This window comes from Corvus moneduloides, chromosome 7 (genome assembly GCF_009650955.1).
Source record: "Corvus moneduloides isolate bCorMon1 chromosome 7, bCorMon1.pri, whole genome shotgun sequence".
Classification (NCBI taxonomy): Eukaryota; Metazoa; Chordata; class Aves; order Passeriformes; family Corvidae; genus Corvus; species Corvus moneduloides.
The window spans coordinates 29,134,146-29,155,050 of record NC_045482.1 but is presented as its reverse complement, the minus strand read 5'-3'; the positions used below and the strand labels follow the sequence as shown (position 1 = coordinate 29,155,050).

The window sequence follows — 20,905 nt, the reverse complement described above, 5'->3', positions numbered from 1 at the left end:
AGACCTATTTCTCCCTATAGAGGGGCGTTCTGAACCAGCCCTAAAAGGCGAGCTAACAGGTCCCCGGGCGGGAACCGCTCCCCGACTCCGGCTCGGCCGTGCCCGGTGCGAGGGGCGCGGGCGGTCCCCGCGGCTGCGCGGAGCTGTCCCCGCCCGGCCCGGGGGAAGTCCCGCCCCGCGCCCGCCGAGCGCCGGCAGCGGGCGGGGCGCGGGAGCCGCGAGATGGCGGCGGCCGGGAGCGGCGGGAGCCGGGCGGACAACGGCTACGGCGGGCAGCAGGCGCGGCGCAGGAAGGGCCCGGGCGCGCTGGCCACGGGCTACCTTGTTATCTACAACGTGGTGATGACGGCGGGGTAAGGACCGGGCGGGGCCGCTCGCGGGGCTCTCCGGCCGGGACCGCCGCCGGGGCGCGGGGCTGCCCTCGGCCGAGCTGCGGCCGCGGGTGGGTCCGGCGGGGCGGGGCAGGGCGGCTGAGGGTCCGGGCGGCTGAGGGTCCGGGCGGAGAGCAGCGGCCTCTCCAGCCGCCGTGCCCGCGCTCCCGTCCGCCCCGAGCCCATGCGGCTGCACCGCCCGGCTGCCGGGTCCGGGCGCTTGGCTGTGCCCCGTGCCCCCGTGCTGTCGGTGGCCCTGCCTTGCGCTTTGGATAACGCTAAATCGCACAGCCGGCCCCTCGCTCGCCGCTCCTCGCGCTGCAGGGGGCTCCTGCACGTACGGGCACAGCTGGCTCCCGCTGTCCCCGCTCTCCACCGTGCACTGTGACCATAATCCAGGCTGGGTGCCCGGGGGTCCCCCGGAGCCGATCCCTGTGCGGCCCCTGCCCAGCCTGTGCCAGGCCTCAGCAGCTCCTGGCCCAGTGTGACCCCTCAGCACTGCCCGGCCCCGTCCGCGGCTTGGCCTCTTTCACGTGCCCCTTCCAGAAGGAGTTCTGCACAGCAGCGCAAGTGCGTGTTCCCTGGGGACTGCCGTGTTTTATAACTGATACCTTAATTTGCTCTGCAGCAATTGTCACATCCAGGTGGCTGTAGATTCCTTGCATCACCATGTCTATGGTGTAGGTTCCAGCAGTTTTCAGTAGAGAGGTGACCCTAAATACAGGGAATTTATCCACAGCAATAGTTAAAGGCAAAGGTCTTGAGCCCTGCAAGATTTCTCTATAAATCCTTGAGCTGCTCTGTAATTCGAGCTTGAAGGCTGCTGTTGGGACATGTGAGCTCCTGGACCAGCTTGGTGCTCTGCCCTTGCCCTGCAGAGTGCAGACTGGGGCCAATTGGGGCTGCTCAGGTATGTTCTTGGGCATAAAAATTAAAATAGTGACAGCTGGGAACTCTCAAGAGAAAGTAGACTTTTTAATTTTTTTTTTTTTTAATGTGGCTGTGGTGTCTCATTGGAATCCAGATACAAATAACACCATCTTTTGAAAGATTGAGGATATCTGGGTGGGAGGAGAAAAGAGCCTTTAAAATGGATCCCAATGGGCGTGTTTTCTGCTAGATAAACCCTGGCGGGTGAGGAGTTGAGCAAAGAGAATAGTGTCATGTTTGAGGAGAAGGTTAGTGTAGAATTAATAGAGATACTATTTACTTCAATAAGGCAGGTGGACATGAAGATTCTTGTCTTTCCTGGTGACGATGCTATTTCAGCTTACAAGATATTTACACTTGTGTGGAACAAAGGTAGGGGAGCAGGGAGAGCTCAGTTCTTGTGAGGTGCTTGGTACACCTGTTACTCAACAGTTGAGTTACTGTGAAATGTTACTAAGCAGGCTTATGGCTCCATAGGATATTTGCAGGGTATTTCACTCAGAGGGCAATGATAATTACTCACCAGTTTGATTTAAGTAATCTGTTGTTTCAGAAATAATTACATGAGTAATACAGCACATTGTAGACAGTCAGGAGGGCTTTTCAGTTTTGTTGTGGTGTCCCTGCACTGTGGTAATAAGTTCACCTCTCTGAGCTCTTCAAAGTAGTAAAAGTATTTCCCTGCTTATTTTGCTGCTCATATGCAATTCACTTGTGTTCATAAAAGATCTAAAAAACCTGAGAGGGAACCTGTGGTATAAATGGAAAGTTTTCTTCATGGTCATGAACTTTTTGTCATGGCAGGCAAGCTCCTGAGCGTGGGAAATTTCTTTTTTTTCAAAAGAACAAGCTAAAAAAATTCAAGTGCTAGAAGCTCAGAAATAAATAACATAAACCTCTATTTGGCTTTCTGTTGTCATGTAAATCTTGATCATGATGTTACCCATTTTCTTGATTTACACCAAGCCTCCTAGAAAATTCCGCTCTTGGGTGGGATGTGATTTATGGTGCTCTAATATGAGCTGCTTTTTTCTGGATGTGTTTGTGAATAGATGATTTTTGCAGTTTGGGGAGTTGCCATAGGAGTTCTGTGATCATGATGATATCTCTGTGTTGTCTCTCACTTTTTTTTTGGGGTAGGTCACCGAGGGCTCTGACTTCATTTGTCTTCAAATGAATGAGGAGTTTCGCTTCCCCTGGACACTGCTGAAATTCCGTAATATACAAGGTCCAGCTTAGGAAAAAAGCTCAATTTGTTTCTTATTATGAAACCTTTTAAAAAGGTAGTTTTTCTGGAGCTGGTTGATGGAAGCTCAGTTGTTCAGATGAAAAGATCAAAAGATTGATACACAGCTGGTGGCAGTGATTATTTACTGACCCCATGTCAGTCAGAGTGCTCAGACTTAGTTTCTCAGACTGCACTGCCTTGGAAAGAGAATTGTGGAAAGAAAAAAACAAAAAAATTCAAGGTGCCCAGATGATGAAGTGATGCTGTAAAAGCACGGGGGATTTTTTTGAAGTGGTCTGTTTGGTTTGCAAAAGGCTTATAAACAGAAGCACACAGCAATAATTTTGTTCAATAAATAGGTACTAAAGTAAATGTTTTAAAACCATAGTTGCCTTAACTATTAACTTTATTTAAAATGGATCAAGTAACAGTTGAAAAATCTCAGCATAGCTACTGTATCTACTTTGCATTTATCTTGACTTAGCTAAAGAAAAGACAACTGATTCCAAAAATAATAGATCTTACTTCTAGTTTTATGCTGCAGTGCATGTAGTGTGTGGATTCCTAGTAATACAGTGGTTTTTACAAGAGCACAACAGTAGAAAAAGCTTGTGCGCCTGTGGATCCCTGACTGGAGCTGCATGCACTTACCATTTGGTTCATGTCTGGGTGATTTCTTTCAGAAATGGGATCAACATGGCACAACGGGGAATAACCAGTGCTGCAGCTGGTTCTCAGCTGTACTTGCTCAGGTTTTATTGCCCACGGTTCAAAGCATTAAGCTGCAGAAAGCCCTGCATCTTGCTTCTCTTTTGTTCAGCCAGACTTTTCCCATCACAGTGTGAAGCTGTATAGTCATGCCTGACCTGGCATGGGAAGCTCATTCTGGAGGCATAGATGCAGCATAGAAATTATTTTTCCTAAAAACTGTGTTTGACCAAAATCACTAAATAGGGCTGGGTGGGGAGAGAGGGCATGTTGTTAGAGCTGAGTGTAAATGTTAGATAAGCTGCTTTAAAAGGGGATTATGTTTCTTATTTTTAGTCAAGTGCTGTAACTGACTAGTACTTCTGGGTATAAGTAGCTGCTGGTGGTATAAACAATGCATTTAAAAAGGATTTCACTCGAGATCAATGGTAATGTAATAGCTCTTGAATTTGCAAGGATTTATGTTAATCAGTGTCAGCAAAGAGTGTTCTGGGTTATGAGTTTCATTGTCCATGTCTTCAGTGAGTGGTTGTTGAGAGTCAAAGTACACTTCTTCCTTGCAGATGCACTCACTGCATAGCTCTGCTGTATTCTCTTGCATAAATGTTGCAGAACCTCGGTAAACTTTGCATAAGAGCATGCCTTTTTGTGACCTGTGAGAGAGTCAAGGGAGTTAACCTAAGGACCCGAGCACGAAGCTTGTCTATCAAGTCTGACCAACTGAAAGTAAAAAAACTCAGTGTGTGCAGTATTCATTTTTCTTATTCTGGATTAATCAAGGAATGTAATAGTCCAGTTTGGAGTTTACCGACAGCACAGCAGTAATTTAATGAAATGTAACTCCAGCTGGGCTATCAGGTAGAGTTCAGTGCGTAGGTCAGAGAAAGCTTAGCTTTCATGAGACAGTGGTGCCTTTTGCTGCCCTTTTAACCTTCTTGCCAAGTTCCATTTTCAGCTGATACTCCTTGGTTTCACCTTCTCCTGTTCCACTTTCTCTAGTCTTAGAGGATGAAGAACTGTTTAAGAAATCACAGAAGCAGGACAGAGGTACTAAAAGCTTCAGCACTAGCTAGGCTCAGCTTTTCATTTTGTGTGGATTAATGCTCTGATCTGTATCAAATGCTTTTTGAAGGATAGTAAATGGAATGAAAAGTACAGTCTTGCTGGAGTCAGTGATCTGGCACGAGGGTGGAGGTGAGCAAAAGGCTGGAGTTCCTCTGGAAGCCATGGGATTTACCAGTCTCAGTTCAGGTGAGAACAGTTGGCAGGCGCAACCAAGAACTGGCATCTTGTGCAACTGGAGAAGTTGCTCAATTCAGCAGAGTTTCTCAACAGACATGGAAGATCAGGAAAAACAGAGAAACTCAACAGATAAGAACAAGACAGTGTCAACCTGCTCTGATTTCCTGTTCCAAAGAAGAAGCAGTAGGTGTTGCAGGGGAGAATCACTAATGCTGTAGTGCTTACTGGTTTATTCTACACTGAAGTCCAAATACAAAAGGAATCTGATTAATTCTTTGTAAACAGCAATTACTTGGCAAATGTTTGTCCTTTGGTTTCACAAGACAGCTTTAACTGAAATAACTTGTCACTCTGAAAAAAAGGGAGGGCTTGTTTCTCTCCTGTTTATCTTCCCTACTCCCCCTGCTTTTCTTTGGTTCTTGTCTTCGAGAAGTTGATGCAGAAATTAATTAGCTTTCCTTCAGTTCTGCTAATAGATTTTGTTGCAAACACAAACTTGGATGCCAGAATTACTTATTGTTGAAAAATCTGAACTTCACTGTATTTCAAACAATTACTACATTTGAGATAATATGTGCACATACTTTGCAATACCCAAGCTAATGTGGTACTTCTAAGACTCTAATATGCTGTAAATGAAGGGAATTTCTTCATCATCCCTGTTACAAAACCACAGCTACACACATTTTTCCAAAGGGTAAAAACTATTGCATAGTTAGTGGGCTTGCTACATGACTACACACTGAGGTGAATTGTTAGCAGGGACACAGTGATTTACACGAGGGGTTTGGAGGGAGATGGAGGTAAAGTAGGATGGCATTAAGAGTAGCTGAGAGTGAGACAGCCAGGATGAGCCTGTCAGTGAAAAGTTTGGGAGCCCTCGTTAAGGATTCTCCTTGACCAACCAGCCCACCCCTTCTCCCCATGTTTGCCAAAAGCAATTTGAAACTCAAGGTAACTAAAGGTGCTACTTTCAAATGAAAGACTGTTTGACCAGGGTTGATAACTCACCTTGGGTTTGTGGCTTGTCATAGACTTGACTGAAGAATTTCTGATGTTGTGGGCAAGCACCAGCTCTGGACAGCTGTGGTAGTGAAAGTTTCATCAGCGAGGAACAAAAATATTTAGGTTTGTATAATTTACCTGAGGGGAAAATCAGCAGGGCTAACAGGTCACATTGTTCACGTACAGTTGCAGTTATATGGGCACTACTTACACAGGCTTAGACTGATTTGTTGGTTAAAAAGGAAAACTGGGATGTGAATGGCCATGCTGCCTTCAAGGCTTTAGCAGGCTCAGTTTCCTTGCAGTTATTTATCTGTAACTATTTCTCATGTGATGTATGCTACCAACTAAGCTGGATGACTTCTCATAAAGTCTAGGGGTTTACTTTGAACTGAAATGTTAAAATCAATGCCTTCTGAATCTTATGTCACACTGCTGTAAGTTGGTAAGAGATCTCTGACTAGCTGTCCAGGGTTTTCTGCTTAAAGTAAACAAAATGTGATGCCAATCTGCCATGAAAACATTCCATAACTAAATTAAATAGGGCACACTGAAAAATAAACTGAGACATTAGAGATACTGGTACCACACTGGTGCTGAAAAATGCTTAAAAATGCATCATCTTTCATTTGGATAAATTAGTAGAAGGTGCAAGTATTTAACATTTCCAGTGTTGTAGAATTAGTGTATTTCAGGACAGTTCTGCCTGTAGCTTTCTCAGATATCGAAAGAGGGATTAAAGATTTCTTTGTATTTATGCTTTGCTTGATGTCTCCTTTTTTCTCTTTCAGGTGGCTTGTTATTGCAGTTGGTCTAGTTCGGGCATATCTGGCTAAAGGCAGCTACCACAGCCTTTACTATTCAATAGAAAAGCCCCTGAAATTCTTCCAGACTGGAGCTTTGCTTGAGGTGGGTGTAGTCCTATTCCCTGGCATTATGAATATTTGCATGAATATCTTGTATTCATGTATTGTTGTATTTCTTACATTTACTTTAATTCTACTGAACATCTCGCACAAAAGCTGAATTTTCCTTTTAGCAAGTGGTGAGGGAGTTTTACTGTCTGCTGTTTAGCTTGGGCAGCAGAGCTAAATGTTAATCATTGAAATGCAAATACTGAATCTTAAGCTCTTGTAACAGAACTAAATGTGTGTCTGAATTGCTTAATTTGAAATGTTAGTGATTTGAATTTTTCTTTTTGTTCTAGATTCTGCACTGTGCACTTGGTAAGCTTGCAAATTTTCAGTTTATTATTTTTATAGAAGACTGCACTTTTAGCAATATATTAGCAAGAAAAATGTTACAGTCTGTGAATTGCCAAATTTAATTCTTGCATAACTTACTAATTTTTGTTTGAAATACATTCCAGTTTTCTACTCCCTAATTTGAGAAGTCACAAAACAGTAAAACTGTGCTTCAGCTCCTATCTGAATGTTCACTAGCCACTATTTAAAGAGTAAGAAGGCATTGAGGTTCCTAAAGCTGCAACTCCAAACTTGCTGTTTTTCATCATCATCCAGACAGTCCCCGTACTAGAGGGGGCATTAGATTGTAGGTTCATAGTGAATTCCTGTGGGGTGTTTTAATAACCAAGCGAGGCAGTGGGGAGAGCTCAAACTCGTGCACAGGAATGTGTCAGCAGAGGGCAGTCTGGTTCTGTCGTTGATGAAGTAGTTCTGACCCTCCTGAATCATCCAGTTACTCTGAACACGCCTTAAAAAGGCAGTTTGTAAACTGTGCACAGATCATCCCAAGAAATGAATGATCATATACACCTCCAATTAATGTAAAGGCTTGTGTGTATCATCTATTTACCTGTGTTGCCAAGGCAGTCCTTCCAATGCTGTTTTATTTTACTAAATCTCAATTACGGGTTTTTTCCAGAATAAACCATACTTCTAAAAAAAAATTGTCAAAAATTAATATTAAAACGTGCCAACTTTAAGGTCTTATTTAACAAGTGGCAAGAAGGGAAAGTTAAATCTTGGAACACTGGACAGAAAACCTTGCAGATAAAATGCTGTTTTTACCATCCTAAATTCATAATGCTCTGCTATTTTCTTGACCTAAACTGGTATGCAGACACCAGTGTTTACTAGTACTAAATCTAAGTATGTAAAAAGTGTAATTGGATTATCATTTCTTCACATTTGGGTGTCTGTGCCCATACAGATCAGTGAGTAGCAAGAGGAAGTCCTGTGTTTCACCTTCCAGGCTGATGCAGAACAGCAAGTAAGATGATTATACAGCCTGCCTGTGTGCAAAACTAATAATTCTGGCTCAGCTGATTTGCTGTGTGGATCCATTTAGCCCATGTTATCCTTAAGAGCACAATTTAATATTAGTGAAAAGAGCCCATTAGGGGAATGTGGCAACATTTTATACCATTATTATTCTATCATTGCTTTCCCTAACAAAGCTCTTTTGCAAAGGAGTTATTTTCTCATAACTGGCCATGGATTATATTTTTTTCCTGTTAATGGAAATGTTTGTCAGCTAAATAAAATGAGGGGGTTTTGCACAGCTGGATGCACTGCTGCTGTCTGCTGTAGTCCTACTGACTCTAACGAAAGTTTCTATGCAAGGAGAAACAGGAAACTTGCAGATTCCTTTGCCCCTGCTGAACTAATTGCTCTAACTAGAACTGTAATTCTCTGTCAATAGAAGAGCTTATCTGTGACAGATGGCTGTGTGTATCAGCATAACTTTTCTTTCCACATCTTTTCAGTAGAATCTGAAATGTTAGCATCTGTGAGGCAAGTCCTTCAAAATATGAAGGTTGGTAGGGAAGTGTCTCTATGAAGCATGGTTGAGAACAGGACTTTGACATGTGGCAAAGGTTTAAAAAATGCAGAGCTCTACCTGGAAAGGAGGTAATATGTAGCCCAGAGACCAAGAAACATGGTAAAACTGAAGAGAGCTATGTCTGTAGGATTTTTCTTTTTACTCTCAAAGAAGCCAAACATATGAATGAAAATAATTCAAATGAAACTTGCTTTTGACTTTTCTTATTCTTCCTTCCTGTTTCATTTTCCTCATTGGTTCTCTACATCTTTCTGAGGCTGTTGTGTTGCTTGTGATTTGCATTAGATTTAGAAAAACTTTTTACTGTATTTTAGGAGCTAGACCTGCTCTGGCATTTGTCTTTATCATTTAGCTGTTGGAGGAAAATAAAACTTTATGATGCAAAGTTTAGAAATTTTGTGTAATCTTGCAGTCTAAAGCTATTCCTGCTCTGTCAGACCTGGGTGTGTCCTGTGGGTCCTTTTACTGGCAGTTTAATTGGCACCTCAGAACTTGCTGGGAGAACCAGTGATATCTGCTTCCTTGAGAGGATCTTCAGGTTGTTTCTGTACCTACCACTGCATCAGCTGTTGCTTGGGGTTTGTTTGTTGTGGGGTTGGTTTTTTTGTTGGTTGGTTTGGTGTTTTATGAGTTGTATTTCCAGGAAGGAATTATAAATTTTGCATCTATCAAAATATGGGCTAGATTAGTGTTTCTGAAAAATAATTTTTGCTGGCTGTTTTTTTGGGATATACAGTGCAAAACATATTTATTGTTTTTGCTTTTTAAATCACAATAATGAAGAGTAACTTGGATATTTTAATCAAACAGGGTTTGTTTGAAAGCTTGTATCCCAAAAGCTGTTTGATTGAAATCATCCTATTGAGCTGTTCCATGTATTGAAGAATGTGCTGTTATTACACCAAGACCAATTACTTTTGTTTACATTTTGATGCAGAAAGTCTTGTCAGGGGATTGCACTGCATTAGGCTGTATAAACACACCAAAAAACTAACTCCATATTTTCAAATTAAAAAAAAATTAAATGCTTTCCTTCCAGAAATGTCAAATACCTGGACTTCGGTGTAGCTGTGTTTTATTTCCCCATCCCTACCTCCCACCGTGGTAGTCAGGAATATTTACTAATTGCAAAATATCTTCCAGGCATTGTTCCCTCTTCTGTTGTTCTGACTGCTTTCCAAGTGATGTCAAGGGTTTTCCTGACATGGGCAGTAACACATAGTGTAAAAGAGGTAAGTCAAGCTACAAACTGATAGAAAAACTATTAATCCATGGTGAAAAGCAAGTGTTGATTGCTGTCTTATTGTCCTTAAAATGTCTTCTGTCTGTATCCCAACATGGGAAATTGTTCGTTTGAATTTCTGTGGATCAAAAGAAATAAAAATAGATTTGATGTCATCTTTTGTTGATGGTCAAACAGAGCGAGGTCTAATTCTCTCACTGTGAGACATCTAGCTCCTGGATAGATTCTGCAGTCCTTACTGACAGGTAAAGAGGTTCCAGTGTGTAACACAGAACACTGAATTTGGTACAGCCTTCTAGTGTTCATCTCATTAGTGCCATAATTAAAAGGGAAATCTCGCTGCCCTCCTGCATACACAATTCACTTTTTGTGGCATCTGAAACTCCCCCTCAGTTGTTTGTGCACAACAGTGCCTCCATGCTCTCCATTGTCACTCTCCAGGATAATCTCTCCTCTGTCCTTCATTCAACTTTCTTATGTCCAAACTTGGGTGGTCTTTGGGGGCTGTGTGTTTTTTCTCACTGCTCACCACACCAAAGAGTGCTGTACTCTATGCAGATCTCTTTAGAATCCTTTGGAAGCCATGTTTTTTGAAAATTATTCCTGACAGCTGTTTTAAAATCTAGACATGCTTTAATTGGTAGAGGTTATGCTGACTGACTCATGTCATCTGAATCCTTCTAGTAGCCCAAATATGCTGCATCTCTGCTGTTACTTTAGCCAACTAATCTTACTGGTTTTCTTCTCATTAAAGGAAGAAATTAGTCTCGGTACCAGTGTCAGCATGGGTGCCTGAAATAAGTGACAGTCATTTTATGCATAAGATTATTTGTGACTTGTGACTTGCCATGGAGAATGTCTTAAGGAACTTGTCTTACTACAAAGTCTTGAGGGAAGCTGCTTTCTCTTCCTTCCTCCAAAGCTGTTACCAGAGCAGCCAGGCACATGTAGAGTAACATAAGTCGCTGTAGTTCCTAGTAATTAACAGCCCTTTCTGGTATTGTGGTGCTTGTTCACATGAAGCTTTAGTTTCATGCTACTTAAAGTGGAGGAATGTTATTTTTCTCAATAAACATAAAATCTTGGAAATAATTATTTTCTAATGGATTTCCCTTTTGGTGCAAATTAATGTACTCTGGTCTCTGTTAATTCACCGGGAATCAGTACTAGATTTTGAACAAAAAAAAAAAAAGCCATAATCTCAACACATTGGATTTTATATATATGTATAAAATACTTTAAAATAAATATTCTTGGAGTTTTGCTTGTTATATATATGATGTTGGGATACCTGGTGCTTCATAAAGAACGGTGATAATCTGTTTTTATGAATTGTCTCCTGGTTTTGATGTAACCCAAATATTAAAGGCTAGATTGAATGGATTAGAATTATTCCATGTGCTGTCTGTTAGACATCAAAGAAAAACCTGTAATATGATTGTGGGTTAGGTTTTTTTGAAGCTTATGCCCACATTCTCACCAGAGAAAGCCAACAAAATGGGAGAAAATGGGAGCAATGAATTTAGCCAAACATTTGACTTTTAACAAGGATTCTTTCAACAATACTCCATGCAGATTTTTTTCCCCACACTTGTGTGGTCTTCTGGCTAAAGTCTTGCGAGAGGCTGTATTATGTGTTGCTTTTTTAATGTCTTAGAAAGTGGGTATAAGAATGGCAAGGATGAGGAATCCTGTGATGAGTTTCTGTAAGTCTGTGACTTAGAGCAAATAAATCAAATAAGAGGCTGTATTCCGCCCCCTCCCCTTCCCCCAACCAGGGAGCCTGCAGGCTCACCTGGGGAGACGTATTGCAAGTGTCACAAGTGTTCTACTTTCTCTAAAGGGCTGTCTGCACAAGTGAGCTCCATGGTGAAGGCCAGGATTAAATTGTCACACAGCTTTATGGAACTTGTAAGCGATGCAGTTGCATGATGAGGTTCTTGTAAAATAAAACTCAGTTTTCCTCTTTAACTTTTTGAGTGAGGCTTGTTCAGTATCTTGCTTTCCAGACTGTTATCATATATAATACAGCTGAAAGAAGAAATGTGTATTGCATCCCTCCTGTCAGGATACACTTCTGGAAATGTGATGTGATTTGAAGCATGCTTCTCGCCACTAACACGTTTGTGCTTTTTGTTGACTTCAGTGCTGATGTGTTGTTAAACTCAATATGAAGCTATTCACAACAAATGTTAAAGCATGGCAAATGTTAAAGCACTGCACACTTCTCCTTGCCTGCACTGTAGGAGCAGTTGTTGGTATTGTGGAAGAGGGCCTGGCATGTAATCACTGCTGGCCATTACATCAGAAAGGAATCAGTTCAGTGAATTTTACTGTTTCCCCTGCAAAGGAAGGAGGAGAATAAGCAGCCTCGCATGAAGGGCTGGGAGGATGTAGGCATAGGAGAACAGAAAGTGTCCTTCAGTTTAAAAGGTGTCTTTTTGAATTTGTGTGAGCACTGAGATCATCTGGTGACATCATGGCAGGCCTTTGTGGAATTCCATTCTGGTAAATAATTCTGCACCCAGTTCTGATGGGTGGTTAAAAAATGGTGTCAGCAGGCATTTGCTGCTTATCCCATTGGGTTCAATTACAGATGAGTTGCAAATAAGTGTAATACAGTTTTAGAGGAACCTTTGTAGAACACACAGTCAAGAGATGCTGTGAAAGCAACATATACAGACAGCATGTGGAGCTGGTATTGGGACTCCAGTATCTGCAGTTGTGAATTGATATCTTCAATCAGTGGTAAAGCATACTTACCTACAAGAAGGAAGAACATCTTAATTTATTATATTTAAGACTAAGTTGTAGTAAAAAGTCCATGCTGGAAGGGTCAGAACTCTGAATAATGAGTACTGTTGAAAAGGCTGACTCATCACTGCTTTACATCTAGGTAAAATTCGAGCAATGCCATACAACACAATAGTCAGGCGCTTTGTGCCTACTGTGAAGCTTCCTTTCTTTCCCCTTAATTTTATGTTTTATTTTTCAATTACTGTACCAGAGAACCAGCTCTTTGGAGAGAGACGTGCTGTTCCAACATTTTCCATCATTATACTTGCATAGTGCTGCTGGTTTTGCTCTTCTGCATTGGATTGCTTAATTATGTGTTTAGCTGAAATTTTCTGCAAATTTGTCAAACTGTTACTCTTAACGTAGAGAAATTTCCCTTTCCATTCTTAAGGAGAACATTAAAAACCTCTCAGGCTTTATTTTGTCAACTCCCAGTTCTCATCTTGCATCTTAAAAGACAGTGGTTTCTTTGATATTTTAACAAACATTGTCTGCTATTCACAGTACTGAAAAAAAGCTAAGATATATTCAGGGCCCTCCTTGATATGTTGGCTTAAAACATATGCCAAAAACTGATGCCTATTGTATGATTGACTCCTATTAAGAGAGCTGGACAAATAAGATGTAAATAAAGTGTAGTTTGTCCTTCCTTGAAAGACTGGCATGAAAAAAAGTAGTGGAAGAAGAATTGAATTCTCAGGGCAGCACTGACTGACCTTAGTGGTTTATTGAAGGTCTGTGTATTTGCCTTATCTTCAACCTGGAGGAGGAATGATGCAAATGCAGTATTAGCAGGGGCTAAAAGAATAAGACTCTTGAGAAATTGTTTTGTAAATCAGTTCTCAGGGGATTTATAATATACATTTCAGTCATCTTTATCTGAAGTACTGAAAAATTGTCAGTGCTCAGAGAGAAGTTCTGACAGTGACAGACTGGTGGACAGCTATGTGAGTGTGCAAGAAACTTTATAATGATAACCACCAGTTTCCAGTCTTCTTTCTTCCTTAAATAGGGACACAAGCTATGAAGGCACAATCAATGATTCTTTAAGTGACCTAACAGGGTTGTGTGTTTCATAATAGTGTGAACTATTATTTTAATACTGTTTTACAAAGGAAATGGGGGGAGATTAGACCTCAAAGGCAGTGTTACAGATGTCATATGATAGAGGTGGACTCTAACTGCTGTAATTTTCTACTTTCATGCATATGATTCACTGTCAGCATCCCAGTTTCTTGTCCTTGCTCATATCCTTGGATGCTACTTCAAGCTACAGACTTTTGGGTTTTGACTTTACTGATTTCCAGAACTAGGGAAAGAAGGGGGATTTAAAGTGCAGGTTGAAGCCTGTGACTCACAGGTTTAGGGGGAAGCTCATCACTAAGCTGCTACTCCTGATTTGACCAGAAGATGCAGCTCTGGAGTGCTTGTCAAGCACATTCCTCTTTTGTAACAGCAGCATCTGGGAAGTGCTGTTAACTTTTCCATGTTGAGAGCTAAGTCTTGCTTATCAAGCAGACCTCAAACAGGATCCAGATCCTGCAGCAATGTGTAAAAATAGATTTGCTCTTTTATGATGATGTAAGGGAGATTAATATATAAACAAATTATCAGAATGTGGAAAAAGAATAAGGTGCTTCTGCTGCAAAATGCAGTGAAAGTGACCTGAAATGTTGCACGCAGCAGAACATAGATTTACAGCACAATACAGATTACCAGCAGCTCTACATTCCAGGATAGCTCAAGATTTCTGAAAAAATTTTTCTGGGTTTTCCAGTCTGTAATAAAGCTTTTTCTGGGTAATTCCCATGAGTGTTTTTACCCAAAAGTATATGATCAGTTGATCAGTTCCCTCCTATTAAAAAGTTTCTGATTGTCCATATATATATATATATATATATATGTATGTATGTATGTATGTTCTTGTTCCTTGTTTTTTCTCTTGGTTTGTACTTTGTCCAAGATGAACAGAGTGCACCACCCACATCTCCTGACTTCCTTTTCTCTTTCTTCAAGAGAGGAAAAGAGAAAATGTGGGCCCCTGTAGCTGAGCTCTTTTCATTCCCACGGTCCAGTGAATATGGGCTCAAGGTGCTTATACAGCTGGGAATTATGTTGAAGAGGGGAGGGAAGGAGGGAGAAGGCTGTATAAAAATCATGTCTGCTCTTTCAAGAGTTTGTACTGTGGGTATGTGACCCCACATACACTTGATCCATCTGGAACTTGAACATCATAATGATCCTCCATAATCTGATATAACTCTTCATTTTAAAATACATTCTTTTGGTGATTAACCTTCTAAATATCACAGATAAAGGCAATTTATCACAGAATATTTTGAGCTGGAAGGGACCCACAAGGATCATTGAGTCCAGCTCCTAAATGAATGGCCCATACAGGGATCAAACCCACAATCTTGGCATTTTTAGCATCATGCTCAGACCAGCTGAGCTGATCTCAGGGTTAAAATATGGAGGGAGTTACAGCTAGTTCAGTGATGTGTGACTGACATAAAAGCTCCAAGAGGTGTAAAGCAGTGAAACATGATATTCCTTGGGTGTAACATTAGAGGAACAAATGTTATGATAAGCAGAAAATGGAGCAAGGAACAGTGAATCAGGTACCTGTCAAGCTTACCTGAGGTGAGACACTCTGAGTATCGTTCTTCTCTCCTCCCAGCCTGACATCTGGTGTTGGCTGTTTTGCTGCTGCTCAAAAGTAGGACCCAGTTGCTCACCAGAGAAAGGAAAACTGTGCTTCTACTCAGAAGTACCGTGAAGTAGTATCAGAATATTAAGTGTAAACCAGGTATCGAGTGTAGACCATTCTTTCTGCACTAAGAGTCAATCGTAGGACTGAAATAGAAGCTGGTACTCTATAGGGATGGGAAGCGTTAAGAATTATACTCAGCATTTCAGGAATTTATTGTACCAATTTACCTTGCACAGAGTATGAGAGCTTAAGTTACCTGATCATGAAGCAGAGCTATTCTGAAGCAACTAGAAAAATTCAGAGCATGATAAGAAGGGTTTTTTACTGTTGTTACTAATATTGCTTTTAAGCTCATTCTTGGAGTCTGATCTCTAAAATGATGCAGTAAAGCAACCCACAGGAATTGATTTCTGTGAGGTTTTCTTGGGTCTGGTGGGTAACTGGTAATGCTCGAGTTCATACTAAGGCTTTTTTCCTTTCTCACAGGTACAAACTGAAGACAGTGTCCTCTTGTTTGTAGTAGCTTGGACAATCACCGAGATAATCCGTTACTCTTTTTACACGTTTAGCTTGTTAAACCATCTCCCTTATCTCATCAAATGGGCCAGGTCGGTAGCATAATAAAAATCACAGCTTTAAAGCACTGATCTGACAGGGATATTTATCTTGTAAAGTAGTTGCAGTGCAAAAAATTAGATTCTGCCTCCAGGTAATTGCCCTGTTTGTGAATGTGACTGCCTAGCTTCTTTCCAGCAGATTTCTGGGTTACAAAAATCTATTGCATTGCAAGCTGAAAGAGTAGTTTGTCTGAACTCAGTTCCATTTACAAAATGATTGTTTGTCAGAAACTGATATTTAACAGTAAGGGATGACAGTAAGTAAACTGACATTTAGCAGTAATTCTTGAATCCAGTTGTTGCACTTGATATATTCTTTAAGCTCATTGATTAACATCAAGTATATTTGACCCCATTTTAAGTAGTAAAATGACCTCTACCAAAGACTTCAGAAATCAAAATAATAAAGTCTGTGTGTGTAGAATAGTTTTAAAGATAATTTTTAGATTCTCAGATAAAATCTTAAGTATTTCCAAGTGATTCCTGATTTGAATACTTACCTTGTAATAAAGTTAATACCTTGCCAAATAAGAGCTAAGAAAAATAAATACTGAGTGGAGAATTCAAAATTTGAATAGTCATAATATCATTTAACAAATATTTGTCAGAGTTTGCCATAACTTTTTATTTTTTCTGTGTATGTTTCATTCTAGGTACACTTTGTTTATAGTATTGTATCCAATGGGAGTGTCAGGCGAATTACTCACAATATATGCTGCATTACCCTTCGTCAGGCAGTCTGGCTTGTATTCCATTAGTTTACCTAACAAGTACAATTTTTCATTTGACTACTATACATTCCTGATCCTGGTCATGATCTCTTACATTCCAAGTAAGTATGAGTTTGTTAGGTTTTTTAGTATTAACAGCTGTACCGGGAAAAACAAACAATTGTGGGATTAACGTACATAGAAGTAACTAATTTAGCCTGCTGATGACCTTGTTTAATTTTTGCATGGTTCACAAAGGTTTAGTATCTCATGGAAATTTCAGCTTTTGCTGTTCGTGTGTGTGTATTTTCCATCCCCTACTTTGTTGTTCTGCAAACATGCTGTGTAACATAGTCTTAGAAATAAGAGGAGAAAAAGCTCTGGATAGAGAGAGGTGAAGGAGGCACCAGTGTGTATAAAGTGCCTTAGAGTCTGAAGAAGTGACACTAGAATTACAAAAAATCAAACAAATCTGTACATTTCTCCTGGAAGGACTTTTTCCTCCTTGCAGTCTGTTCTCTTTGTATTGTGTGCATGCAGTTAAGGCAACTTTTGTGATCTGCTTCTACATGCAGAGTAAATAAGGCATTTTGCATTTAAAAATGTGATTGCTCTAGCAAAAAAATAAATAGTACCTGAAGCCTAAGGACAACATCAGTTCATCTCTAGAGTGTAAAAGGCAATAGATAACTTAAGCAAAAAGTGGATAAGCACATCCTCTAATGGAGAATTGGTGACCTTGACCATGTGACTATGCATCTTGCCGGCCTCGCTTCACACTTTATTGACTTGAGTCTGTTTTCTCCTCAGTCTTCCCTCAGCTGTATTTCCATATGCTACATCAGAGGCGAAAGGTACTCTCCCACACTGAAGAACATAAGAAGTCGGAGTAATTCCAACTCTTTTTCAGAACTTTTCAAACATCAAAATGCTGCAGTTTTTCAATACCCAGCACATTTGTAAAGAATATACCAAGATAAGTCAGAGGTAAAAGACCAATAATTTAGCAAGAATAACCAATAAATCTGATTTCACTGAAATTCCAGGATGTCAAACGTTAAAATAATTTTCAGCTTGCAGTGCTTCAGAAAACTTAAACTTTATATGGCTTGGCAGTTAACCTTTTCCTTAAATGATGTGCTAAATGGTTTTCATTTATTACTAAATGCCTGAAGGTTGCAGTATGAGTGATGAAGTTGTAGCCACTAAATGCCTGAATTGGGATTATATTACTGATACCTCTTTTTTTTAAGTGCTTGACTGCATGCCAGAAACTGTATGTATTGCTGTGAAAGCAAACAATATGCTCTGGAATATTTCAGGATAATGTCAGAGACTTCAGTGGAGAATGTAATCTGGGCAAAGTGCTTGAACTTGGAAAGGTAGGTTGTGTATTTAAAAGGTGATGGGAACAAGAACAAGAAGCCAGTTACAGAAAATGAGGGGAATGTGGTTGTTTAGGAATTTAAACAGCACAGTGTCTGACCAGGGTGTGTTCTCTGAAGATCTTGTTTAAGCTGATTACCCAAATGCTAATGTTAATTCCGAGGCTGTACTTCTTATCTGAAACATTAAAACTCCCCCAAGTACTGCATCCCTGAATACTTTTTTTATGTATTGGAAAAAAAAAATTAATAATAACTGTAACACTGCTAGTGGTATCAGCCAGAAACAGGTGCAGTTCTCCCTTTTTTACTTTATCATCTCTAATCACTGTCTGTGATACTCATCCTTCAGTGCTGAGGACTACTTGGTCTGCTATGATCTACTGTGTTTGAGGGCCTTGTTCCTCAGCCTAACTTTTCTCAAGTGACTGAGGTCATCACGGGCACATCCAAGCAGGCAGTTCCAGGCACTCAACTTCTGAAGTGTTGCAAAGTCGTAAGATGCTCCTTGCAAAGCAGATTATCTCACGTGTTACATGCTGCTTTTTCAGACTGGGCAAGCCACCCTCATCTGTTCTTTGGAAAGAGTGGAAGACCACAAAAAGTTATATTCTCCTAGGTGCTTTCTCTGGGTTCTCAGCTTTCCTTTTACCTTGGGAAGGTAAAAGGAAAATGAAAGAGCTGAGAAAGCCTTGTGGTAAGGCAGAAAGCACTAATGCTGTGTGAGCTGTGCCCCAAGTCTAGAAGAAACTTCATTGGGACTAAAAAGGTGGGGAATGGAAGGAACAAAGGGAGAAGGGAAATGAACAGAAATCCAAGCAGAGACAAAAGGAAATGTAGGTTATGGCTTTGTTCTGTTAGGAATTGATGGCCAAATAGTCTTGTCTGCACCCAGTCAGAGACACTAGACAAGACTGCATGGGCTTCTCTGGCTTCCCTCTTGTTACATGATTTAGTGCGTGCTACTTACAGTGCTGCCTCGTGCTGTGCCTGCCAGCACCTCCCCTGGACATGGCCCAGTTGTGTTTGACACATCCCAGCTCTCCCTAAGCACAGCCAGGAAGTACTGAGGACACAGGCTCTCTGTTATAGCACTTGGGAAGAGATGGATTTACAATTATTTAGGTTGATGCTTGTCAGAGCTGTATTTAAAAAAAAAAAAACTTGGCATTTTTCAGTAATTTTCTTTGGCTTCATCAAAAGGACTGAATTTTCCTAACTCTCACTGTATAGAGCCTTTTGTGTTCAACACAAATACGACTATTACAAGCAGAGAGAGGCTAAGAGACAATAATAATCTTTGCTTCTATTGTCAACATTTTGGAGCCAATTATTGACTGGATTAAAAAATACAGGAGGTTGTAGCAAGTTGGGTGTTGGTCTTTTCTCCCAAGTTACAAGCAATAGGACTAGAGAATACTGCCTCATGTTGTGCCAAGGAAGGACTAAATTGGATATTAAGAAAAATTTCTTCATGGAAAGGCTTGTCAAGCATTGGAACAAGCTGCCCAGGGAAGTGGTAGAGTCACCATCCCTGAAGGTATTTAAAAGAGCTGTAGAGGTAGTGCTTAGGGACATGGTTTAGTGGGATTTTGCAGTGTTAGGATAATGGTTGGACTCAATCTTAGAGGTCTTTTCCAACCCAAACAATTCTGTGATTCTATTACTGTGGCCATATACAACCTCAAAATGTTTTGGATTCAAAGATGCAACAATTCAATTCATTTCTGTATTAGCTTATGTGCTTTGTTGTAGTGATCTGAGAAATGTTATATTATTCTGAACTCATTGTTTGAAAGTGTAAACTTCAGCCTCTGAACAAAACATCTCCTTTTGCTTATACTTGCTATTAAAGAAGTTAATGTCAATATTTCTGAAGGATGTCATCTGAAAGATCTGATTTCCTGATGTACTTAGGTTGCTGGATATTGTCAATGCTCAACTCCTGAACTTTTTTTAATTTGATTTCTGTGCCCAAATAAAAGATTTGGTTTCAAATTTGTTGGTCCAATTTGGAGGAAAAAAATGGCTGTGTAATACTCCTACATGAAACAAACTCCTGGCTCTGTTGATGAGAAAGGTACAGTACAGATCTACAGTGGATAGCACTGGCACCATGGAAAAGCAGAGCAAGCTGCCAGCAGGGAGAAAGCTTGTACAACCAACGCCTTTACTGAATAGGCTTTATTGTGGAATATTTAATTGAAAATACTGATTTATCACACAAATGCAAATAAACTACAGTCTTTTAAAAGAAAGTGGAGTTACTTTTCCTTTCAAAAGGAAAAGAAATTGCTTTCACAGTAAGAATTCATACCAGTAAAGTTGATTTATAAATTATAGTCTGAAATATGAACTTGCAGTTACTGTGTACAAAAATTCAGTGCTTCATCTTGCAGTGCTTTTTCAAGTTTACCTTCTGTGGAAATCACTGGAAGGTGATCTTGAGAGAGAACTGTGCGATGCCTTAATACTGTTCAGGTTGTTCCCTAATACTGACTTTGCTGACACGTGGGTTTCTCCTCCTCATAAAAGAAGTAGTTTCTCCTCATCTGTCACTGAAATTGTAAAGTGGTTTCTGTGAACTCTGTAACAGAAGCTTTGACTGGTACTGTGTCACAAATGCAGAGGGTTTTATTTTCCCCACAGACTGTTTACTTGGCTTGCATGTTCTCTATCAGCATATCCAAACCAGCAGGCCTTCCCTGCTTCAGTACTCTCTGTTGTGTGCACTGGTTCAGTTGACAACACTTTATGTTCTACCATGCCAGCTCTGAGTTAGTCACTACCCTCCAAAAGACCAAGGTTTTCACCAGTGTGTAGCTTACAACTGGAATTGTAGAAATGTTCATATTGTAAATTACAGTAAGATGCAGGTCACGGTGCAAGTAAATTGTAATTTTTCACAATGTGATGTTTTTAATCAGAGGGTTTTTTCTTAACATTCTGAAGGTTGGCATTTGTGTGGACCAATCTGCAGTGTCATTTTAAAACCTATCTTTCAGCTTAAAATTTTCATGAGTATACATCATGTATTTTGATGTATATGTCAGTGAAACTTGGGTGAAAACTATATACAGTCATTTTTGTATTTTTTTCTATGTTGTGAAGAATAAAATTGTAATTTTATAAGTCTGATTCACTAAGATTAT

The 20,905-nt window shown here is 40.3% G+C and overlaps 1 protein-coding gene across 2 annotated transcripts; it reads left to right on the top strand.

The window, feature by feature from the left end:
• The first annotated feature begins 205 nt into the window (after positions 1 to 205).
• Positions 206 to 20,899, top strand: HACD2 (3-hydroxyacyl-CoA dehydratase 2). Of its 2 annotated transcripts, XM_032114191.1 has the most exons (7): positions 206 to 353; positions 6,276 to 6,393; positions 6,692 to 6,710; positions 9,433 to 9,521; positions 15,528 to 15,649; positions 16,312 to 16,490; positions 17,179 to 20,899. In XM_032114191.1, exons 1-7 carry the CDS (start codon positions 223 to 225, stop codon positions 17,259 to 17,261), a joined length of 741 nt encoding a protein of 246 aa, XP_031970082.1. In that variant the 5' UTR covers positions 206 to 222; the 3' UTR covers positions 17,262 to 20,899. The 2 variants fall into 2 exon arrangements, with proteins under 2 accessions (XP_031970082.1, XP_031970083.1); XM_032114192.1 differs by lacking the exons at positions 206 to 353; positions 6,692 to 6,710 and having other exon boundaries at positions 6,314 to 6,393.
• The last annotated feature ends 6 nt before the right edge of the window (positions 20,900 to 20,905 follow it).